At 43.7% G+C, this 20,574-nt stretch overlaps 2 protein-coding genes across 2 annotated transcripts in view; one reads left to right on the top strand and one right to left on the bottom strand.

Moving 5' to 3' along the window:
- IARS2 (isoleucyl-tRNA synthetase 2, mitochondrial) overlaps positions 1–736 on the bottom strand; it is a 53,985-nt gene extending 53,249 nt beyond the window's left edge. Inside the window, exon 1 of the mRNA XM_073671914.1 lies at positions 460–736. Coding sequence (XP_073528015.1) covers positions 460–657 — 198 coding nt within the window. The 5' untranslated portion in view covers positions 658–736. The remainder of the gene's footprint in view (positions 1–459) is intronic.
- Positions 530–19,947, top strand: BPNT1 (3'(2'), 5'-bisphosphate nucleotidase 1). The gene is made up of 10 exons (XM_073671915.1): positions 530–689; positions 1,676–1,786; positions 4,384–4,511; positions 5,776–5,880; positions 6,124–6,231; positions 9,498–9,546; positions 11,381–11,472; positions 12,918–13,115; positions 15,322–15,427; positions 19,445–19,947. The coding sequence occupies exons 2-10, from the start codon at positions 1,726–1,728 to the stop codon at positions 19,597–19,599; spliced, it is 1,002 nt and encodes a 333-aa protein (XP_073528016.1). The 5' UTR covers positions 530–689; positions 1,676–1,725; the 3' UTR covers positions 19,600–19,947.
- The last annotated feature ends 627 nt before the right edge of the window (positions 19,948–20,574 follow it).

Raw genomic sequence — 20,574 nt, forward strand, 5'->3', positions numbered from 1 at the left:
CCGAGGCTCCATGCCCCCTACTGTCTGTCCTGTGCCCGCCACCGTCAGTCCGGTACTCCCTGGCCCCTACAGTCAGTCCCGTGCCCTCCACCGTCATCCCGGTGCTCCCTGGCCCCTACAGTCAGTCCCGTGCCCTCCACAGTCATCCCGGTGCTCCCTGCCCCCTACTGTCTGTCCCGTGCACTCCAAGCCCCCTACTGTCAGTCCCATGCCCTCCACCTTCATCCCAGTACTCCCTGCCCCCTACCGTCAGTCCTGTGCCGACCACCATCAGTCCGGTGCTCCCTGCACCCGAGCGTCCGTCCAGTGCCCACAACCGAAGCTCCCATACTTCTGCCCCCTACTGTCAGCCCTGTGCCCTCCTGCCTTTGTCCCTATCCTTATGGGACGACCCATTGGTGCCGTGCCCCCTGTCCTCACCACTGCCGCAGTCTCCCGTCACGGTGCCCCTCTCCCTACCTCCTGCAGGCGCAGCTCGGTGCTGACTGTGTCCTCTGGGCTCCGGCGTATGGGGAAGTCGGTGTGAGGCAGCAGCACGGAGTCTCGGTACTTGCTCTTCTGCCCGGGGCTGTCATTGCTGCTGCTCAGCCCAGAGGCGGCTCTCCCCTTCCACAGACCCCGAGGACGGGGCAGCCGGCGGCGGAGAGCGGTCAACATGTTCCTGACAGAAGCTACGGCGAGCTGAGAGGGTACGGGGACGGTGGCCGCCGAGGACCAAACCTCCCGCTACGCGTTCTGTCACTGAGAGCGTCCGTGTGCGGGGGAGATCGTGCGTGTGGTGTGGATGTATTATACTGCCGATATGTGGTGATATCTATCTATCTATTTATTTATCTATCTAAACATAAACATATTTAATATAAAGGTCCAATTTACCAGAATATAAAGTTAATTAACCCTTTAGGTAAACGTCTCAAAATAAATTAAAACGCTAAAGCTGCCAAGTTAAAAATGGCGACACGAAGCAAAATTAGTTCATTCAAATTTGTTTTTTGTGTAACAAAACTAAAATAATAATAATATAAAAAAAAACTGTACAAGTTGGATCCGGCCGTAATGGTATGGACCTGGAGAATCGCGTTACCGGGTCGTATTTACCGCACAATGAATGTCGAAAAAAAATCTGAAAAATTGAGTTATTGCATTTATTTATTTATTTATGTATTTTACCATTTTGCCGCACTTGGGAATTGTTTTTCTTTATTTTTAATACATGATATGGTAAAATGAACCGTGTTGCTCCAAACTACAACAACAATAAAAAAATATAAAAAATCATGGATGAAAGAAATAAAAGAAAAAAGATGTGGAGGAAGAAAAAAAAACTCCAAAACAGAAAAGTGCAAACAATAAAAATTGTCCCGATCCCGAAAGGGTTAATTCTGTAATGATTTATCATTTATAGGCCACGTTCACACCCTCAGTATTTGGTCAGTATTTTACATCAGTATCTGTAAGCCAAAATCAGGTATGAAACAATCAGAGGAAAAGTAAAATAGAAACACGTCACCACTTCTGCATTTTTCACCCAATCCTGGTTTTGGGTTACGAATACTGATGTAAAATACTGACCAAATACTGTCCGTGTGAACGTGGTCTAATGATAATATGATTATATCGGTGTGTGGGATTTACAGCGCGGACGAATGTGAGTCAGCAAATCTGGTATCTCTAGGACCCAGGAGGAGCGCTGCTGACATAGGAAGTACATAGAGCTGGGGTGCGATGTTCTGCAGACCTCTGCACTTACTGACAGTCACTGCGCTCTGCAGCGGCCGCCGTGCAGGTAAGTGGCTCCTTATGGGGGATATACGGTGTCAGTGTTTTATAATGTTACAGGTTCTGGACAGAATAGAGACAGATACACGACATGGGGGAAATATCGGACAGGAGCTGTTATATCTGCAGAGGGGCGACTCTATATTAATGTCTATGGATGTAGATTGGGAGGCCAGAAAACTTTCTGTAGTGTAATGTGGAGGGGGGCACATACTTTTTTTCCTTATAGTGTGAAAATTAAAGGGTGGTGGCTGCTTTAAAAATGTTCTGTAGGTAACAAAAGATGAATTCTATGAGCTAGATAAAGGGGTCTGCAGTTCTCACTAATGCCCCTCTGGAGATCTCTGGAGCTCAGGGTCTCTGGCACGGATTTCGGTGGGTCCTGAGCCGTACTTGTGATTGTGATAGGAGACTTCTATGTTCCCTGATTGCTGCCGTCCCTTCTCTCGGGGATGGTGGTCTCGGATCACAGAAACCCACCTTTACCTTCCGACTTGTTTGAATGAGTTATACAAAGCAGAAAACCTCTTTTAGCCACTTCATTCTTGTGTGTTTTTTTTTTTTTGTTTTAATGGTTAATTACATGACTTCTCCACAGGATGGGTACAACCGCTCCTAAGAACCAAGCCAGACCTGTGCCCTTAGGAATGCTCTGCTCAATGATCATTATGGGTCTAGGGTAGTGGTGGTCCGCTTGGCATGTGCACTACAGCTCCTGTAGATAGTGAGGGTCATCATTTACACAGGACCTTCCTTCTCAGGATTGGTGGGGTGTCAGTAGTTGGACCCCAACTGATCTTCTTGTGAATAGGTGATAAAGTGTTATAGACTTTTATGGAATGGGTCCAACTTCTGAGATCCCCATGTTTCTCCAGAACGGATGTTCCTGACCCCAATCTCACCCGGTACGGCAACCTGCGGCTACTGTACCCCAGTCTGAAACGAGTGTAGACATGACCTCATGGGTAGTGTTCTAGTATTCTCCATGGGAGATAGCCAGAAAGCGGATCCCTCTTCTGGGACCTGTACTTATCCTGTAGATATTCCATAAATGTCTATGATGGGAAAGTCTCTCTAAGGCCTCGTTCAGACCTGTATGAATCGCTGGCTTGTTAAACTTTATGGAGCTGTTCACACGTCCGTGTTTTTTTGCGGATTGTGGGGCTGATACATCAAAGTGTTTACTCCAGAAAATTGACACTTTTGAAAAGTCACAATTTTTGTACAAAAAGTTTGTGACATTTTTTTGGCGTTTTTACACCAATCCTAGCCAGCTCAGTGAGCAGAACATGGACAAGGGGCATTGAAATGCATGCCCATCTAATTCATGACGAGCCATGGAGTATTTTGTGCCACAAGTCTTACTTCAGTCCTTGACCGGAGTAAGATTTTTGGTAAGGTGCGCACCACTTGTAAGGTGTGCCTGATTCATTAAGTGGCCTGCACCTCTTACTCCACTGTAACCCTCCATTAAGACTGGCATGTCCAACACAAGTCTAAATGAATCGAGGTTAGAGATGAGCGAACCCGAACTTATAAGTCCGGGGTTCGTACCAAATAGTTAGTGTCCGGTGCTAAACTCCGAACAATGACTTCTCCTGGAATTCCGTTTTATTATTCGGAATTCCGGGAGGAGAGAAAGATTTTTTTCCTGCACCAAAGTTCGGGTCCCTGTTGATTTCAATGGGGTTTGGGTACAGTTCTGGTCCCCGAACTGAACTTTGAACTAAAGTTCGGTCAGGTACCAGAACCCGAACTACCACGGGTCCGCTCATCCCTAATCGGGGTCAGAGTTTCTGCAAATACAAAAATGAGAGACGTCCGTTTTTGATCTGAGTCACGGAAAAAAAAAAAAATCACCCATGTGAGTCTTATGGGTCCAAGAAAATCACGGACAGCACCCAGGTGCCATCAATGGGGTCTGTAAAAATACATTTTTAAAAAAATGGTACGCCCCTTTTGTCGCCCTCCTGCATCCCGCGCAGTCCGTTCTGCATTTGGATGATATGTCCCATTTCTTAAGACTTCTTATTTCCTTTGTGCACTGAGCCTCCATTGCACAATCCATGACTCAGGTTCTCCTATAAATGGGAGTAAAGGTGACGGCAAACAATGAAGATTACAGTCCAGGAGTCAATAACCTTCAGGTCTCTGTAGTTAAGGCTGGGTTCACATTGGGCGAGCCGGAGGGATCGTATTATGGGTGATCGGAGGAAGTATTTGACCAGGGGTCGGAGATATTCCCAATGTTTCTTATTTCCCTACAAACAAAACGCCATGCGAATGTTTGAACTGTTCATATCACCAATTCGGTGTCCTCCGCCCAGGACAGAAAAGCTGCTGACCATCCATCTGATTAGCTTCCATGGAGGAAGCCACAGCTTTCCCTCATGACTCATTACCAGTGCCAGGCGATAGCTCCCTATTACCAGTGCCCCATAAAGAACTTCTACCATCTATTCACAGGATAGTGTCTTATCGCTGACAATCCAACTGCTGTGACCCCCGTCCTCCTCACTTACGTTGTCTGTACATACTGCCGAAATCTGTGTTTATTACTATTATGGTCCTTATTAATAATTTTCTTTACATGCCCTCTGCCAGCGTTCACAATGTCTTCAGCCCCATTATTGCTAGCGAGGTTGGTGGCCGCAGCGCACTCTGTGGCCGAAAAAGCCGGGATAATCGTCAGAAATGTCATGAGCGGCGGAGATCTCGGCATAGTCGAAAAGGTAAATGTAAAAACTCATAATAAAGTATCTTCTATTATATCCCTGTAATCATAAATGAATGTACTCACTGGATAAATAATGCAGCAGAATAGTGAGTGCAGCTCTGGAGTATAATACAGGATGTAACTCAGGATCAGTAATGTAATGTATGTACACAGTGACTGCACCAGCAGAATAGTGAGTGCAGCTCTGGAGTATAATACAGGATGTAACTCAGGATCAGTAATGTAATGTATGTACACAGTGACTGCACCAGCTGAATAGTGAGTGCAGCTCTGGTGTATAATACAGGAGGTAACTCAGGATCAGTAATGTAATGTATGTACACAGTGACTGCACCAGCTGAATAGTGAGTGCAGCTCTGGAGTATAATACAGGATGTAACTCAGGATCAGTAATGTAATGTATGTACACAGTGACTGCACCAGCTGAATAGTGAGTGCAGCTCTGGAGTATAATACAGGATGTAACTCAGGATCAGTAATGTAATGTATGTACACAGTGACTGCACCAGCTGAATAGTGAGTGCAGCTCTGGTGTATAATACAGGAGGTAACTCCGGATCAGTAATGTAATGTATGTGCACAGTGACTGCACCAGCAGAATAGTGAGTGCAGCTCTGGAGTATAATACAGGATGTAACTCAGGATCAGTACAGGATCAGTAATGTAATGTATGTACACAGTGACTGTACCAGCTGAATAGTGAGTGCAGCTCTGGAGTATAATACAGGATGTAACTCAGGATCAGAAATATAATGTATGTACACAGTGACTGTACCAGCAGAATAGTGAGTGCAGCTCTGGAGTATAATACAGGAGGTAACTCCGGATCAGTAATGTAATGTATGTACACAGTGACTGCACCAGCAGAATAGTGAGTGCAGCTCTGGAGTATAATACAGGATGTAACTCAGGATCAGTACAGGATAAGTAATGTAATGTATGTACACAGTGACTGCACCAGCAGAATGGTGAGTGCAGCTCTGGGGTATAATACAGGATGTAACTCAGGATCAGCACAGGATAAGTAATGTAATGTATGTACACAGTGCCTGCACCAGCAGAATAGTGAGTGCAGCTCTGGGGTATAATACAGGGTGTAACTCAGGATCAGTAATGTAATGTATGTACACAGTGACTGCACCAGCAGAATAGTGAGCGCAGCTCTGGAGTATAATTCGGGATGAGTAACATTTATCCTTATGATACTGGGGATCTAACAAGATATCTCTTGAATGTAATCTATTATCTCTGTGTTGCAGACCGGTGCTAATGACCTGCAGACGGCAGCTGATCGGTTGGTACAGCAAAGTATCTGCGCCTCTCTAGCAAGAAAGTTTCCCCTGTTAACCATCATCGGAGAGGAGGTGAGGTCACTGGCCTGATAATTATTACACACACGAGGCTGATTCCCTTTTGTAGATTTCAATTCTCCATTCAGAGAAGCCAATGATTCACTTAGAAATTGGTAAAATTGACAGATAACATGTTAAAACTTGGTGTCAGACTTAGAGTAGTGTCGAGATCAACAGGAAGCTGTAAGACTTAATAGCCATCCTATAGGTATATACGTGTGTGTGTGTTTTCATTGCTTTCTTCTTGCTGCCCAGGATTTGCCCTCTGAAGAAGTATCCGAGGATCTGATCCAGACCGGACAGTCAGAAGAAATACTGAACGTCACTTTCCCATCACAGTACAACAGCATCAAAGAAGAAGAGGTGACCTCTAATTATCGCCTATATATAATTCTATATGTCCTAATTATTTGTAGGGAAGCTTGGTGCCAGTCAATATACCAACTATTACATCTTCCCAGCTTTCCTAGTTATTTGGCTTGTCATAGAGAAAAATTTAAAATCCATACAGACCTCTCCAGGGAGGGGACATGTCCCCCTCACAGGAAACATATGAGGAAGAGAGAAAACCAATTATAACTGAGGAAAGAAAACTAATTATAACAGGGAAAGAGGGCTAACACCTCAACCTCCATTGAAGTAGCATCCCCCTGCAGTGACCAGATAATTACAACAAGAGGTTTTTGTCTTGGGAAAAAAGACATCGCGTCTGAGATCCCGATATCCGAATATGAATATTGGGGTATGCATCTATCCGATATTCATGGGAGATATCTTTTCGCAGTCATAGCGAACAGACAAACTTAACGCATTCACTCACCTCATTGTAAGCCCATTCTAACCCCTCCAACTTAATAATGATTCAATGGATGGTTCTATCCAGGTCATGTTTCATCTCTTTATGAAGGTAAAATCGGGATGCGAAATATGAAAGCAATATCTAACGCCTGGGACCTCCAGGGGTGAAGATGTTCTGTAAGTTGGGGATCTCATAAAATTCTAACAAAACCTAGCACATCCCACTATCAGCCCGCATATGAGCTCATCAATCAAGGTATGTGGGCGTAACCGTGAGCTAATAAAAAGCAGTATTTGGGTTTGGTCATTTGTCAGTCCCGGTAAGTACAGCTTGCTGTGGTTCTGTCCATTTTTCCCTCCGCTAAACTCTGAGCCATTTCCATGACATCAGGTTTAGTTATTCCTTTTTATTTTATGTAATTGTATATATTGTTTGTTCCCATTTTGTAACATCTTTGTATATATATACAGTACAGACCAAAAGTTTGGACACACCTTCTCATTTAAAGATTTTTCTGTATTTTCATGACTTTGAAAATTGTACATTTACACTGAAGGCATCAAAACTATGAATTAACACATGTGGAATTATATACTTAACAAAAAAGTGTGAAACAACTGAAAATATGTCTTATATTCTAGGTTCTTCAAAGTAGCCACCTTTTGCTTTGATCACTGCTTTGCACCCTCTTGGCTTTCTCTTGATGAGCTTCAAGAGGTAGTCACCGGAAATGGTTTTCACTTCACAGGTGTGCCCTGTCAGGTTTAATAAGTGGGATTTCTTGCCTTATAAATGGGGTTGGGACCATCAGTTGTGTTGTGCAGAAGTCTGGTGGAGACACAGCTGATAGTCCTACTGAATAGACTGTTAGAATTTGTATTATGGCAAGAAAAAAGCGGCTAAGTAAAGAAAAACAAGTGGCCATCATTACTTTAAGAAATGAAGGTCAGTCAGTCCGAAAAATTGGGAAAACTTTGAAAGTGTCCTCAAGTACAGTTGCAAAAACCATCAAGCGCTACAAAGAAACTGGCTCACATGAGGACCGTCCCAGGAAAGGAAGACCAAGAGTCACCTCTCCTTCTGAGGATATGTTTATCCGAGTCACCAGCCTCAGAAATCGCAGGTTAACAGCAGCTCAGATTAGAGACCAGGTCAATGCCACACAGAGTTCTAGCAACAGACACATCTCTACAACAACTGTTAAGAGGAGACTTTGTGCAGCAGGCCTTCATGGTAAAATAGCTGCTAGGAAACCACTGCTAAGCACAGGTTACAAGCAGAAGAGACTTGTTTGGGCTAAAGAACCAAAGGAAAGAACATTAGACCAGTGGAAATCTGTGCTTTGGTCTGATGAGTCCAAACTTGAGATCTTTGGTTCCAACCACCGTGTCTTTGTGTGATGAGGAAAAGGTGAACGGATGGACTTTACATGCCTGGTTCCTACCATGAAGCATGGAGGAGGAGGTGTGATGGTGTGGGGGTGCTTTGCTGGTGACACTGTTGGGGATTTATTTAAAATTGAAGGCATACTGAACCAGCATGGCTACCACAGCATCTTGCAGCGGCATGCTATTCCATCCGGTTTGCGTTTAGTTGGACCATCATTTATTTTTCAACAGGACAATGACCCCAAACACACCTCCAGGCTGTGTAAGGGCTGTTTGACCAAGAAGGAGAGCGATGGGGTGCTATGCCAGATTATCTGGCCTCCACAGTCACCAGACCTGAACCCAATCGAGATGGTTTGGGGTGAGCTGGACCGCAGAGTGAAGGCAAAAGGGCCAACAAGTGCTAAGCATCTCTGGGAACTCCTTCAAGATTGTTGGAAGACCATTTCTGGTGACTACCTCTTGAAGCTCATCAAGAGAATGCCAAGAGTGTGCAAAGCAGTCATCAAAGCAAAAGGTGGATACTTTGAAGAACCTAGAATATAAGACATATTTTCAGTTGTTTCACACTTTTTTGTTAACTATATAATTCCACATGTGTTAATTCATAGTTTTGATGCCTTCAGTGTGAATGTACCATTTTTAAAGTCATGAAAATACAGAAAAATCTTTAAATGAGAAGGTGTGTCCAAACTTTTGGTCTGTACTGTATATATATAATTTTTTTTATAAACACTGCCTATGTTACTGGATTAAATATATAATATTTAATAGCTCTGTTCCTCTTGCTCTGTAAACCGCACCCCTGAAGCCATTCGCTACCTGTAACAGGTGTCCAATCAGCCTGTATAAACAATTGGTGGTGGCTGCTAGTAGTGTTTTTTTTTTTTTTTTTTCCCGGTGTTTATATACACATATTCTATGCGTTGTAATGGAAGGTGTATATGCCATACTTTCACTGTGAGTTCCCCAATAACTGGCCTAGTAGTAGCAGCCGCGGCCTCGTCAATCAGTCGTCACTCAATTGCGTAATTGTCCCGACGATTAGAGGCAGCGGAGTTGGGTTTCCTGACAAACTGGTGACAGCGGCAGGATGTGGGTGATCCCTCTGGTGTCATCTGTGTCAAACCGGTAACAGTGGTGGGATCTGCGTGACCTCCCCACACCCCAGCTGTTACTCTTGACCTGGCTCTATATACATATCCCTGCATTGCTAGATGCATTTGTCATTCAGGAGTCTAGGAAAGCTGGGTCACTGATGCAGGCACATGGTGAAAGATTTAGGTCCTTACTGCAATTCAACACCCCCTATTACATAATGGAGTCTCCAATTTTTGTACCACCCGTCAGTTACAATTATGTTCTTATGATGAAACTTACTTACACTATGTGAATGGATTTTATGGATGTTTTGCTCATATCCATGTCTCTTTCTTCCCCAGTTGGTGGTCTGGGTGGACCCTCTGGATGGCACTAAGGAATATACAGAAGGTTGGTTCCCACCGCACTGATGTAAATATATATATATAAGATCTTAAAGAAGTAAAGTTATCACAATAATAATCTTTATTTTTATATAGCGCTAACGTATTCAGCAGCGCTTTACATTACATACATTATCGTCGCTGTCCCCATTGGGGCTCACAATCTAGATTCCCTATCAGTATGTCTTTGAAGTGTGGGAGGAAACCAGAGAACCCGGAGGAAACCCACGCAAACATGGGGAGAACATACAAACTCCTTGCAGATATTGTCCTTGGTGGGATTTGAACCCAGGACCCCAGCGCTGCAAGGCTGCAGTGCTAACCACTGAGCCACCATGTCGCCCATGATGATAGTAAATAAAAAATAGTGCAGTGTTTTAATTCATTAAATGTTACCAGTCCTATAGACAATGAATGGAGCGATAACCCCTATGTACAGCCACTGCTTCATCCTAAAAGTAGTAGTTCAGAAAACTTTTTCTCAAGATGGGACAACCTCTTTAATAGTAACCATAGCCGGGATACGTAACTTATTGTAAGTTTTCTTTGCGTTTTTCTAGCAGCTTCATTTTCATTTTAATGTGATGCTCCTACAAATATTAAAATGGTTTATATATTAATATTACCCCTATTGATAGAAAAGGAGATAAATTATTGACCTCCCCCAAGAAAACTGAGCTCTGATCTAAATGAGCTGGCGGACCTCCGTTACATTTATTCTCTGAGCGACTGCCGAAAATTGTCACGTGCAACAGAACTCGGTTATTTCCAAGTGGTCTAATATTAAAATAAATGGAGTGTAGGTGAATATGTGAGACCACTGATCGATTCAGACAAAGCAGAGCCGCCATATTGCTGATATCGATAGGGAATAAATCACATACTTGTGGCAGCCCCTATAATGACAGACCTGTAGGAGGAGGAGGAGGAGGAGGATATTGTGTTAGATACCTAGTGGTCTTAACCATGGATACCTTAAGTTCCACTAAAATTAAGTATTTCCCATTGTAATTCTGAAGCTTTTCTAGATCTTTGTCTCTTATTATTCTTATTTCCTATGATATTTGGGTCGTATACCTGCTCTCCAGTGATGGGGTGATTGTAAGGGAATGTGCCAACATGCGTCCATGCCATTTTGGGCAGCCTGTGCCATTTTTTGGAAGCACATTAATCTCTTTTTTTTCAACTTATTCATGTCTGTGTAGGGAAAGAGGCGTCTTCCTCTGCTTCTGTCTTTGGCCTCGATTCATGGAAGCGATTACACCAAAATTCTGCTGTAAATCGCTCGAATAAGTCGCAACAGAGTTTTGTGACTTTTAGCATTTTCGTGACCGTTTCACCCTCTCTGCCAAAATGGACGGGTCTGCTGTGTTCTCTCCCCTTCCAGTTAATGACTAGCTGTGGCGTTCCTCAAACCAGATATCTTATTAGGGTCTCTGACTGGAGTAGGATTTTGTGGCAAGGCGCACGGAGACCCTCACCACTCAGCCAGACGCTTCGGATACATTGAGGCGTGCACCTCTTAATGAATCGTGAGCGTCCGACTCAAATACGCCCCTCATAGAGACCTGCGAGAATATTGCCTTTTTAGATAAATCAGGGCCATAGCCTTGCTAGTGGCAGAATAAGCTAACTGAGAATCTGTCAGTAAGCTCAGTGAGTTGGAGAGTTGGTCACGCTTTTATCTGTCTTTCTCTAAGCTCCTCTTGGTTGATTTATGACCAATGACCCAGGAAAAGCCGAATGGTGCAAAATTGTTAATGAAACCCTCCAGGAAAAATGCTTTCTAACCCCAAATATATGGATAACTGGACATGAACTGATGACTGTTTTGTCTGCAGGACTCCTGGATCATGTAACTGTTCTTATTGGCATTGCCTATGAAGGAAAAGCAATTGCGGGGGTGATAAACCAGCCATACTATAACTACCAGGTAACGGGGGATTTTCTTTTTCTGCTTTGGTCGTCCGATATCCCGACATCGATATGATCTGACGAAACCAAAATAATTTTACTTAAATTCATATAGAATTTAATTAGTTATGAATAGATGAGCTCATCTCTATTACCAAAAATGAGTAATATGAACTGAAAACACAAGAAATAAAATGTCTGTGTTCGAGGGGCGACTGCGGCCCCTGCGCCCCCTAAGACTGCACCACTGGTCACCTCTAGTAAAGGGTGCTGGGGCCATAAGTTTAGAGGGGCCCCTACTTACACGCGTAGCCAGCAGCTCCTGTGGCGTTGGGTTCACAGACGTAAGGACTTATCAGTGGAGAGCAAAGGGCAAGTCCGGTCCTACATCTTCTCCGATACGGTATCTCCTTAGCCGATAGGACGCATTCAAAGGTCAGAAACCCTCTGAACTCCAACCAATGTCAACTACAACAACTTTTTTACCCTAAATTTTTAATGTGTTTTCCAAGAAGCTATGTGTAGAGTGATTAGAATTTTTTCAGGCATGGCAGCCATGGTGGTCCTTCAGCGGTCCCCGGCTGCATATAGCATCCCATTGGCTCCCAGTGGATGTCTTGTGATGTGTCCCCCGTGATCAACAGTGTCATTTGAGGGGGTTATCAGCGACAACACTGCTGTTGCAGACAGATACCAGTTGTATAACACAGCCAGCTTCTGCTTGGTGTTTTGCAGGCTCAGCTCCTGAGCCCTCTCCATACTCCCCTCACCCAGGAGCGGATACAGGCAGAAGAGGCCCCTGTACAAGAACAGTATAGGGGCCCTTTGTAGTCCATTAGCTCATCATAATACTTTGGAGGCAGTAGTGGGCCCCTTATCTCTTGGGCCCCTATGCAGCTACACAGGTTGCACCAATGGTGTGTCTGCCCTTGCCCCCATATACATGCGCAGTGGATTAATCATGAGAATAAAAAAATGGTTTGGCCACTTCATAGATAATAAAAAATGATCAATATTTTCTTTTGACATGCTGTTAAAAAAAATAAAAAAGCAATAAAGTTGACATTTATGGCATTTTCTTACACAGCATTGCGCCACCTGGTGTTCAAAGTCTATAGCAATGTGCGCCACCACCTAATAAGCTGAGTGTGGTGGTCACACATGCTCAGTTCACTGTAGAGCAGCCAATGGAAATAGCAGGCAGGAAGAAAGCTCTTTCTATTGGCTGCTGTGCCGTGATCAGAGTATCTCTCTGCCGCTGGTCGCCCGTGCTCGCTCTCCTGAGTCCTCATAGCCACGTTTTCCAAGGTCACCTCCACAATAGTACAATATCGCCCTGCAGCGCTGTCTCCATTCTCCAACACCTGTCTACGATGAGCGCTGCTATCTCTGCGTCTTTAACCCTTTTATATCAGAGAATCACATACAAATGGATTTAGTTGATGACTTGCTGTATAATTTCAGGCGGGTGACAGCGCTGTCCTGGGAAGGACTATTTGGGGCGTCCTGGGCATTGGAGCATTTGGTTTTGAGCTGAAGGAGGTGCCTGAAGGTCAACACATCATCACCACCACCAGATCGCACAGCAGCAAGCTGGTGAACGACTGCATCGCCGCCATCAACCCCGATAAAGTGGTGCGCGTGGGGGGCGCCGGAAACAAGGTGACAAGCGCGGTTTTCATTCCCTTTCTGTGCATCGGGACCCCTCTCAATGAGCCACTGAGTTAGTAGTGGGGGGGTCTTCTATTCCACATCCTCATTTTGTGGCCTAAGTGGAGAGCAGTTATAAAGCTTACTGCTAACAAGTAGGGATTGTCCAAAAAGGAAAATGGCTTTTAAAGGGGTTTATCATCCCCTTTTATAAGTTGGACAAGCATGGAGTACAGATTCACAAATGCTGCATAATCGCCTTGCCTGTCTTCTCCTAGCAATGTCCTATCCAGTCTCTTAAGAGTCCAGTCAATGATTGGCTACAGCGGTCACATGTCCATAGGTTACAGTCATACTACCATATGGCTGCTGCAGCCAATCACTGTCCACAGCGGTCATGTGCCAGGCACCGCTAGGAGGGTAATGGCAGGACAGCATTAGCTAAGTAGGTTGTTTGTTATATTCACACCAGGCTAGGCTGCTGTCATGCACTTAGAAATTAAACTGATTCTTACTCTTTATTACATAAATCAATAGCACAGATGAAAATAAGCAACTCTGTAATATATCACATCAGAGAATTCTGCTTCTTTCTCCTCCTGGACTGATAATTAACTCTCAATTCATGGATAAAAATCTCTAAAATGTGTATTCAGTGAAGATGGATCTTTCCGTTACTGAGATAGGAGATGACAGTTGGTGCTTATAAAATTCTATGGAGTGGGAAGCGCTAGAGGCAGGCGCAGACATTCTAGGGAGGAGCTAGAGGCAGGCGCAGACATTGTAGGGAGGAGCTAGAGGCTGATGCAGACATAGTAGGGAGGAGCTAGAGGCAGGCGCAGACATAGTAGGGAGGAGCTAGAGGCAGGCGCAGACATAGTAGGGAGGAGCTAGAGGCAGGCGCAGACATTCTAGGGAGGAGCTAGAAGCAGACACAGACATTGTAGGGAGGAGCTAGAAGCAGACACAGACATTGTAGGGAGGAGCTAGAGGCTGATGCAGACATTGTAGGGAGGAGCTAGAGGCTGACACAGACATAGTAGGGAGGAGCTAGAGGCAGGCGCAGACATAGTAGGGAGGAGCTAGAGGCAGGCGCAGACATAGTAGGGAGGAGCTAGAGGCAGGCGCAGACATTCTAGGGAGGAGCTAGAGGCAGACATTGTAGGGAGGAGCTAGAGGCTGACGCAGACATTGTAGGGCAGACATTCCGCTGAAAGTTTTCCTAAATACTTATGAAGTTATATGGAGAACTAACTGATGTTTCAGGAGAACTTGCAGCAAAATATCTGTGTGCCTCTAGCTCCTCCCCGCTCCCATCTACATAGAACTTTATGAGCACCAACTGTCTTCTCCTATCTCAGTAATGGGAAAGGCTGCATTCACAGAAGACTCAAGCTACCTGATAATTGAGAATGAAAGATCAGTCCAGGAGGACAGAGAAGCAGATTTCTTTGATAAGATATACAGTATTAAAGTTGTTTTTTTTTCATGTGCACTATTTATGGGAAGAAATAAATAAAAGAACTATTAGGGTGCTTTCACATTGCGTTCTGTGTCCCCGTCGGGGCATACGTCCGAAATTCCCCGCAAAACAGGGTCTGACGTATGCGCTGACGGGTGACATAGACTGCAATGGTACAAACGTGCACTCTACCGTGCATTTTTTTTGGGAGTGTACGCCCACAGGAGATGGACACTGAGACGTAGGCTACTGCGTCTGAGTGTCCGCCTCCTGTATACGTACACTCCCAAAAGTGCACCATTGCAGTCTATGACTATAGACCCTGTTTTGCTGGGGATTTCGGACGTATGCCCCGACGGGGACACAGAACGCAACGTGAAAGTAGCCTTACTTTTTAAAGGGGCTGTCCATGCCTTTTTTCTTTTAGCAACATCTGCTAAGTTAAACGCAAGCCTTGTAATACATGTATCTGCGGCCGATAAACTTCATTATTATTAATAATTAAATTCTTATTATCTTCGTGTCACAATCCCTTTAAGTGAATTTATCTCAATCTCGCCTCTACAGCCAATTTTGTTATATCTGTGTTCTTGCAAAGCTGGGGCTGCCATTAAAAATCCCACAAAGTATATTAACTTTTCTAGGACAATATCAAATCCTGCAAAAGTTGTAATGGAAGTCAATGGTGTCATCCAGCTTTCTCTGTATCGGACATGAGACTGTATCCGCTTACAGGACACATAACTTCTCTTTCAGATCATTCAGCTGATTGAAGGTCAGGCCTCCGCCTACGTGTTCGCCAGTCCTGGGTGCAAAAAGTGGGACACGTGCGCCCCAGAGGCGATCCTGCATGCAGTGGGAGGTACGAAGCAGTGACCCCCACCAGGCATAGGACCTTTTTATCTTCTTTTTTTACCTCTACAAATTCATGGTATATTAACCTCTTTAAGGGGAATGTTTTTTATTTTTAAAGAAAATGACCTATTGTTTCAAATCAGTTTTTTGTTTTTACATTTTTTTTTTTTTATATCTTTTTGGGTTTATATGACATTTTGATTGCTTTTTATTGAGGAAGGTTTGGATATTTAAAAACTGATTTACACGGTTTACCATGTGGGTTAGTTAATTTTATATTTTCATACTACAGACTTTCATGACTTCAGCGATATCAAACATATTGAAGAACATATGTAATCTCTTTTATTTGTAAAAAATGTGTGTGTACGGCCGGTGAAAAAAGTATTGAACACGTCACCAGTTTTCTAAGTAAAACTATTTCTAAAGGGGCAATTGACATGAAATTCTCACCAGATGTCGGTAACAACCCATCCAATCCACACAGGCAAAGAAATCATCATAGATGTCAATAAATTATCTGTAATAATGAGAAAGGACACAGGAAAAAAAGTATTGAACACATGAAGAAAGAGAGGAGCAAATAATCATGGGAAGTCATGACACCAGCTGAGATCTATCAGTAATTAGAAAGCAATCCAGACTGATGGTCTGTAAAAAGGTGTCTCATTACCAAGGTGCCACACAAGAAACATCTCATGATGGGTAAAATCAGTGAGCCGACTCCAGACCTTTTGCAGCCTTAGTGTTGTAAAACATACTGATGGCATTGGTTACAGAAGAATTTCTAAACTACTGAAGGTGTCAGTGAGCACTGTTGGGGCCATAATCCGAAAGTGGAAAGAACATAATTTCACCATAAACCGATCACAACCAGGTGATCACTGCAAGATTTCAGACAGAGGAGGGAAAAGAGCCAAGGATTACCTGTGGAGAACTACAGAAAGACCTGGAATTGTAAAAATGGAGAAGATGACGTGACACGCCTTTGTAGAACCCTGTTGTTTTAATATGTGCAAAATGTATTGCATTGCATGTTTTTATCCTCCTGGAGGCTGCATTTCCTGTTAGTCAGGGGTGACAGGGTTAACTGTATTGCCGGCCCATAGTTGGGGAGGAGTATTGGGGACCAGTGTCAGTTGCTGACAAGATGTTCTTCTTGGCTGCACTTCCAGCATTTTCCCCTATCATTTCTTCTACCAGGTTGCCTGCTCGGCCTGGTGTACCTGTTGAGATGTTGGTGCCCAAGTTGCTTCTTCTCTGGCTAACAGCATGCCCCCCAGGTCTTTCACCACCCCCTCCACGGTTGCAGTTCGGACTTCCAGACCAGTATTTCCCTCTGGCACTGCTTCTACTTGCTGGACCAATGGGGTTGTGATGACCTTTTCACCTTTCTCTAGGATGACTGCTTCCTTCAGCACCTGGTGTATTGTCAGGTCCGGTTTAATCTTAAGTCTCTTTCTTGGGGTTCTCCGCAGTGACTCGTCCCTGAGGCCCAATATAAACGGATCATGTAGCACATCTCCAGTGTTAATGAGAGACCTAGTCCCCTGCTCTTCTTTCTTCTGAAGCCTGGCCATCAATATCCTCCAACACCCTGAGGATCTGTTCAAAAGTTTGTCTTTCCCTGGCCGGATGTAATGGCAGTGTTTTTCTTGCTTCCCCTTCCAGTGTCCTCAGGACTAACTCCACCTTCAAGTGTGGCACCACATGGCGGAAACGGGCTGCTCCATCCAGTCTCTCAACAATCTTCTAATAAAAAATTAAATCCATTACATTTTTGACAGATGGTTTAGCAGAGCTCCCACTGGCATTGGGTGGGTAGACATGGAGAAAATTCTGCTCCTTCTGTTGCCATACTTGATTCCATTCTATCGACTATGCCAATTCAGGTGTCGTGGGGAATTCAGCCGAGTGTGGTTGTGTTGCTACTGTGGACACCTTCAGGTTCAATTGGTGCGGCACTGTACCCCTTTAAACTCACGGTGAAGAAACCAGACAAGTTTGCAAAAATAACATCCTTTTTACTAACAAAACTTATGTACAGAGGGTAGCAGGAATAAAGCTTGCTGTTTTCTTCTGCGCAATACAAAGGCACATTCTGGGTGGTTATGGACGGCGGCACTTGTGAAGAACGTTATTGAGGAACAACAGGACAAATTGGGTAACTCCACACGGGTCAATGTGTTTCTCTGTGACCACTTCCATCTTGTGAACGGTGTAAGGGGGCTTTCACTAGCTACCACCTTACTGATGTGCTCCAGCCTGGCAACCTATAGGAGGATAAAGCATGCCATACAATACATTTTGCACACATTAAAACAGGGGTCTACAGAGGGATGTCACGCCATCTTCTCCACCTTTTAGAGAATCGCCAGGTACAATTGTTTCAAATAAAACAATAAGTAATGCTCTTACCCTCCATGGCCTGTATGCACGCTCACCACGCTAGACTCTATTGCTGAAGAAAACGCATGTTCAAGAGCGTTTTAAGTTTGCTCAACAACATTTAGACAAGCCTGTGAAATACTGGGAGAATATAGACTGGTCAGATGACACCAAAATTGAACTCTTTGGCTGTCATAATGCACACCATGTTTGGAGGACAAAAGGCACTGCATGTAACCCCAAAAACACCATACCAACAGTGAAGTTTGAAGGTGGGAACATCATGATGTGGGGCTGTTTTTCAGCATAAGGCACTGGCAAACATGTGATTGAAGGAAGGATAAATGGAAAAATGTACCAAAACATTCTTGATAAAAATCTGCTGCCATCTTACAGGATGATGAAAATGAAATGAGGGTGGATATTTCAGTAAGACAATGATCCCAAACACACAGCCAAGGAAACTCTCAATTGGTTTCAGAGAAGGCGAAAATAAAGCTGATAGACTGGCAGAACCGATCGCCGGACCTGAATCCAATAGAAAATATATGGAAGGAACTAAAACTCAGAGTTCACGGGACCTTCAGGATTTGAAGTGTTTGTGTGGAAAAATAGGCCAAAATCACACCTGAGCAATGCCTGTAACTAGTTTCTCCATACAGGAGGCATCTTGAAGCGGTTCTCACCAACAAAGGCTTTTGTATGAAATACTAATTACATTTCAGTAAGTGTGTTCAATACTTTATCCCTGTGGCATTTCTCATTCTTAAACATAACTTAATTTATGGACATCTATGGTGATTTCTTTGCCTGTGTGAATTGGATGGGTTGTTATCGACATCTGGGGAGATTATCAATATCAGATTAGTGGGGTTCGACACCCGGCACCGCCACAAATTGCTGTCCGGATCTGGGCTGTCCTGGTTCTGTACACTTTGTACTTCCAGCAGCCATGGGACCTCTGTCCGTCATCTATCTGATGTTAATAACCTATTCTAATAATACGTCATCAGTATTGCCTCTTTGGACAATTCCTTTAAACAGATTGGAAGAGTTTTTATACACTTCTGGAAAAAAAACGTCCTTATATGATGGAACGTTCTCCAACTTTCTATAGCATTTTGTGGGTCCGATTCAACATTTTCATTTTTTTTTAGAGTCACTTTGTGTGTTGGTCTCTTCTTTCTGATGGTGGAATCTGCGGCAAAATCTACAAAACTGCTCCAGTGTCTCGATGAATTTTTCACTATTTCAAAGGCTTTAATTTTAACTTTTTTTGTGTGTGTGTGTTTCACTTTTCGTGCAACTACGTAAAGGATCCTGCGACTTTTCACCCCTTTAAGTGTCACACGAGCTAAAAATAAAAAAAATAAATTCTGTATGTTACTAGTAAACGGGAAAATGATTGCGTAAAAAAAAAAAAAAAAAAACAACCCCAAACAAAGCCAAAAGAATCCACAAAAAAATGCTGAAACCAATTAAAAGAAGCTTGAAAAGGGCAGAAATTTAATAATGAAATAAAGGTCATTATTAGAACTATTTTTACTGCAGAAAAAGGCACAAAAGCAAAAATAAATCGTCACACTTACTTTTTTGTTTAATGCTCACCTATATCATATCATTTTGTCTTTTCTAGGTAAACTCACTGATATCGGCGGCAACTCATATGAATACCACAAGGATGTGAAACACATGAACTCAGCCGGGGTTCTGGCAACTCTGCGCAATTTCAACTACTACTCCTCCCGGGTACCGGAATCTGTAAAACAAGCGCTGGTGCCAAAAATGTGAAGCGCGTTGTGTCCTCGCTGGACGTAGAGGCATCTCCGCTGATCACGATAAAGGATATATCCTAGGATACTGGTCTTCACCTGTGGCTTTCCAGTTGTAAAACTACAACTCCCAGCATGCAATGATATTTGGATGCTGGGTCAGGAGTTGTAGTTTCACACCCATTGGAAAGTCTCAGGTCTCAGAAGACCGCTCCCTGGTACAGTCAAAGACTCTGATGCCAAGAATGAATCACTTAATAATTGTTTTCACACAAACCCATCACACATATCAGGGATTACATTTTTGTACACCGTTTTATGTGACTTTTTTTTCCAAAGGACCAATCAATAAAAATTAAATTCATTACTTACTATTTTTTTTTTCTACGTAATATTAAAGGTGTTGTCTAGTGAAAGGACCAATCGGTCGTTACAAACGCTCTTGTTGGTTTACAGATTTATGTTAAATGTAACAGACTGGATGATAACAGAGAGTAACAGCACAGACAGGTTAGGCCTGTGATGTATAATGGGTGGCTCTGCAGCTGTTGTAAAATGTTCACTTCCGGCATATGGCCGACATTGCATCTGAGCCCTGGTGGCTTAAGAGCCCAAATGCCGCTCAACCACAGAAGACCCCTGCTTGTCCAGGGTCATCCGTGTCCTGAACTCCCTGCCACTTCCTAATCTTCAATAGGAACGGCTCCATCATTCTTACCACCCCCACCCCTCCCTCCCCAATTTCCCATGATGCCTCTGGTTTTGGACATGGGGAAGATGCTCCTCTTATCGCTCTTGCTCTTATCATTTGGCAACCAATGATAGATCATGGACATAGAGCTGCTGTTTCCTGATGTATATTGTAAAGTCTCAGTGTATCCTTCTGTGATGAAGCTTCAGTCTCTCCCCTGCCTCCTGCTGGTGATAGTTTTCTCCCAGTCAGCTGTGTGATTCTATATGTCATAGAAATACAGAGGAGATTCTGCAGGCAGCG

This window comes from Phyllobates terribilis, unplaced genomic scaffold (genome assembly GCF_046119375.1).
Source record: "Phyllobates terribilis strain yellow unplaced genomic scaffold, ASM4611937v1 Scaffold_3__8_contigs__length_932513732, whole genome shotgun sequence".
Lineage (NCBI taxonomy): Eukaryota > Metazoa > Chordata > Amphibia > Anura > Dendrobatidae > Phyllobates > Phyllobates terribilis.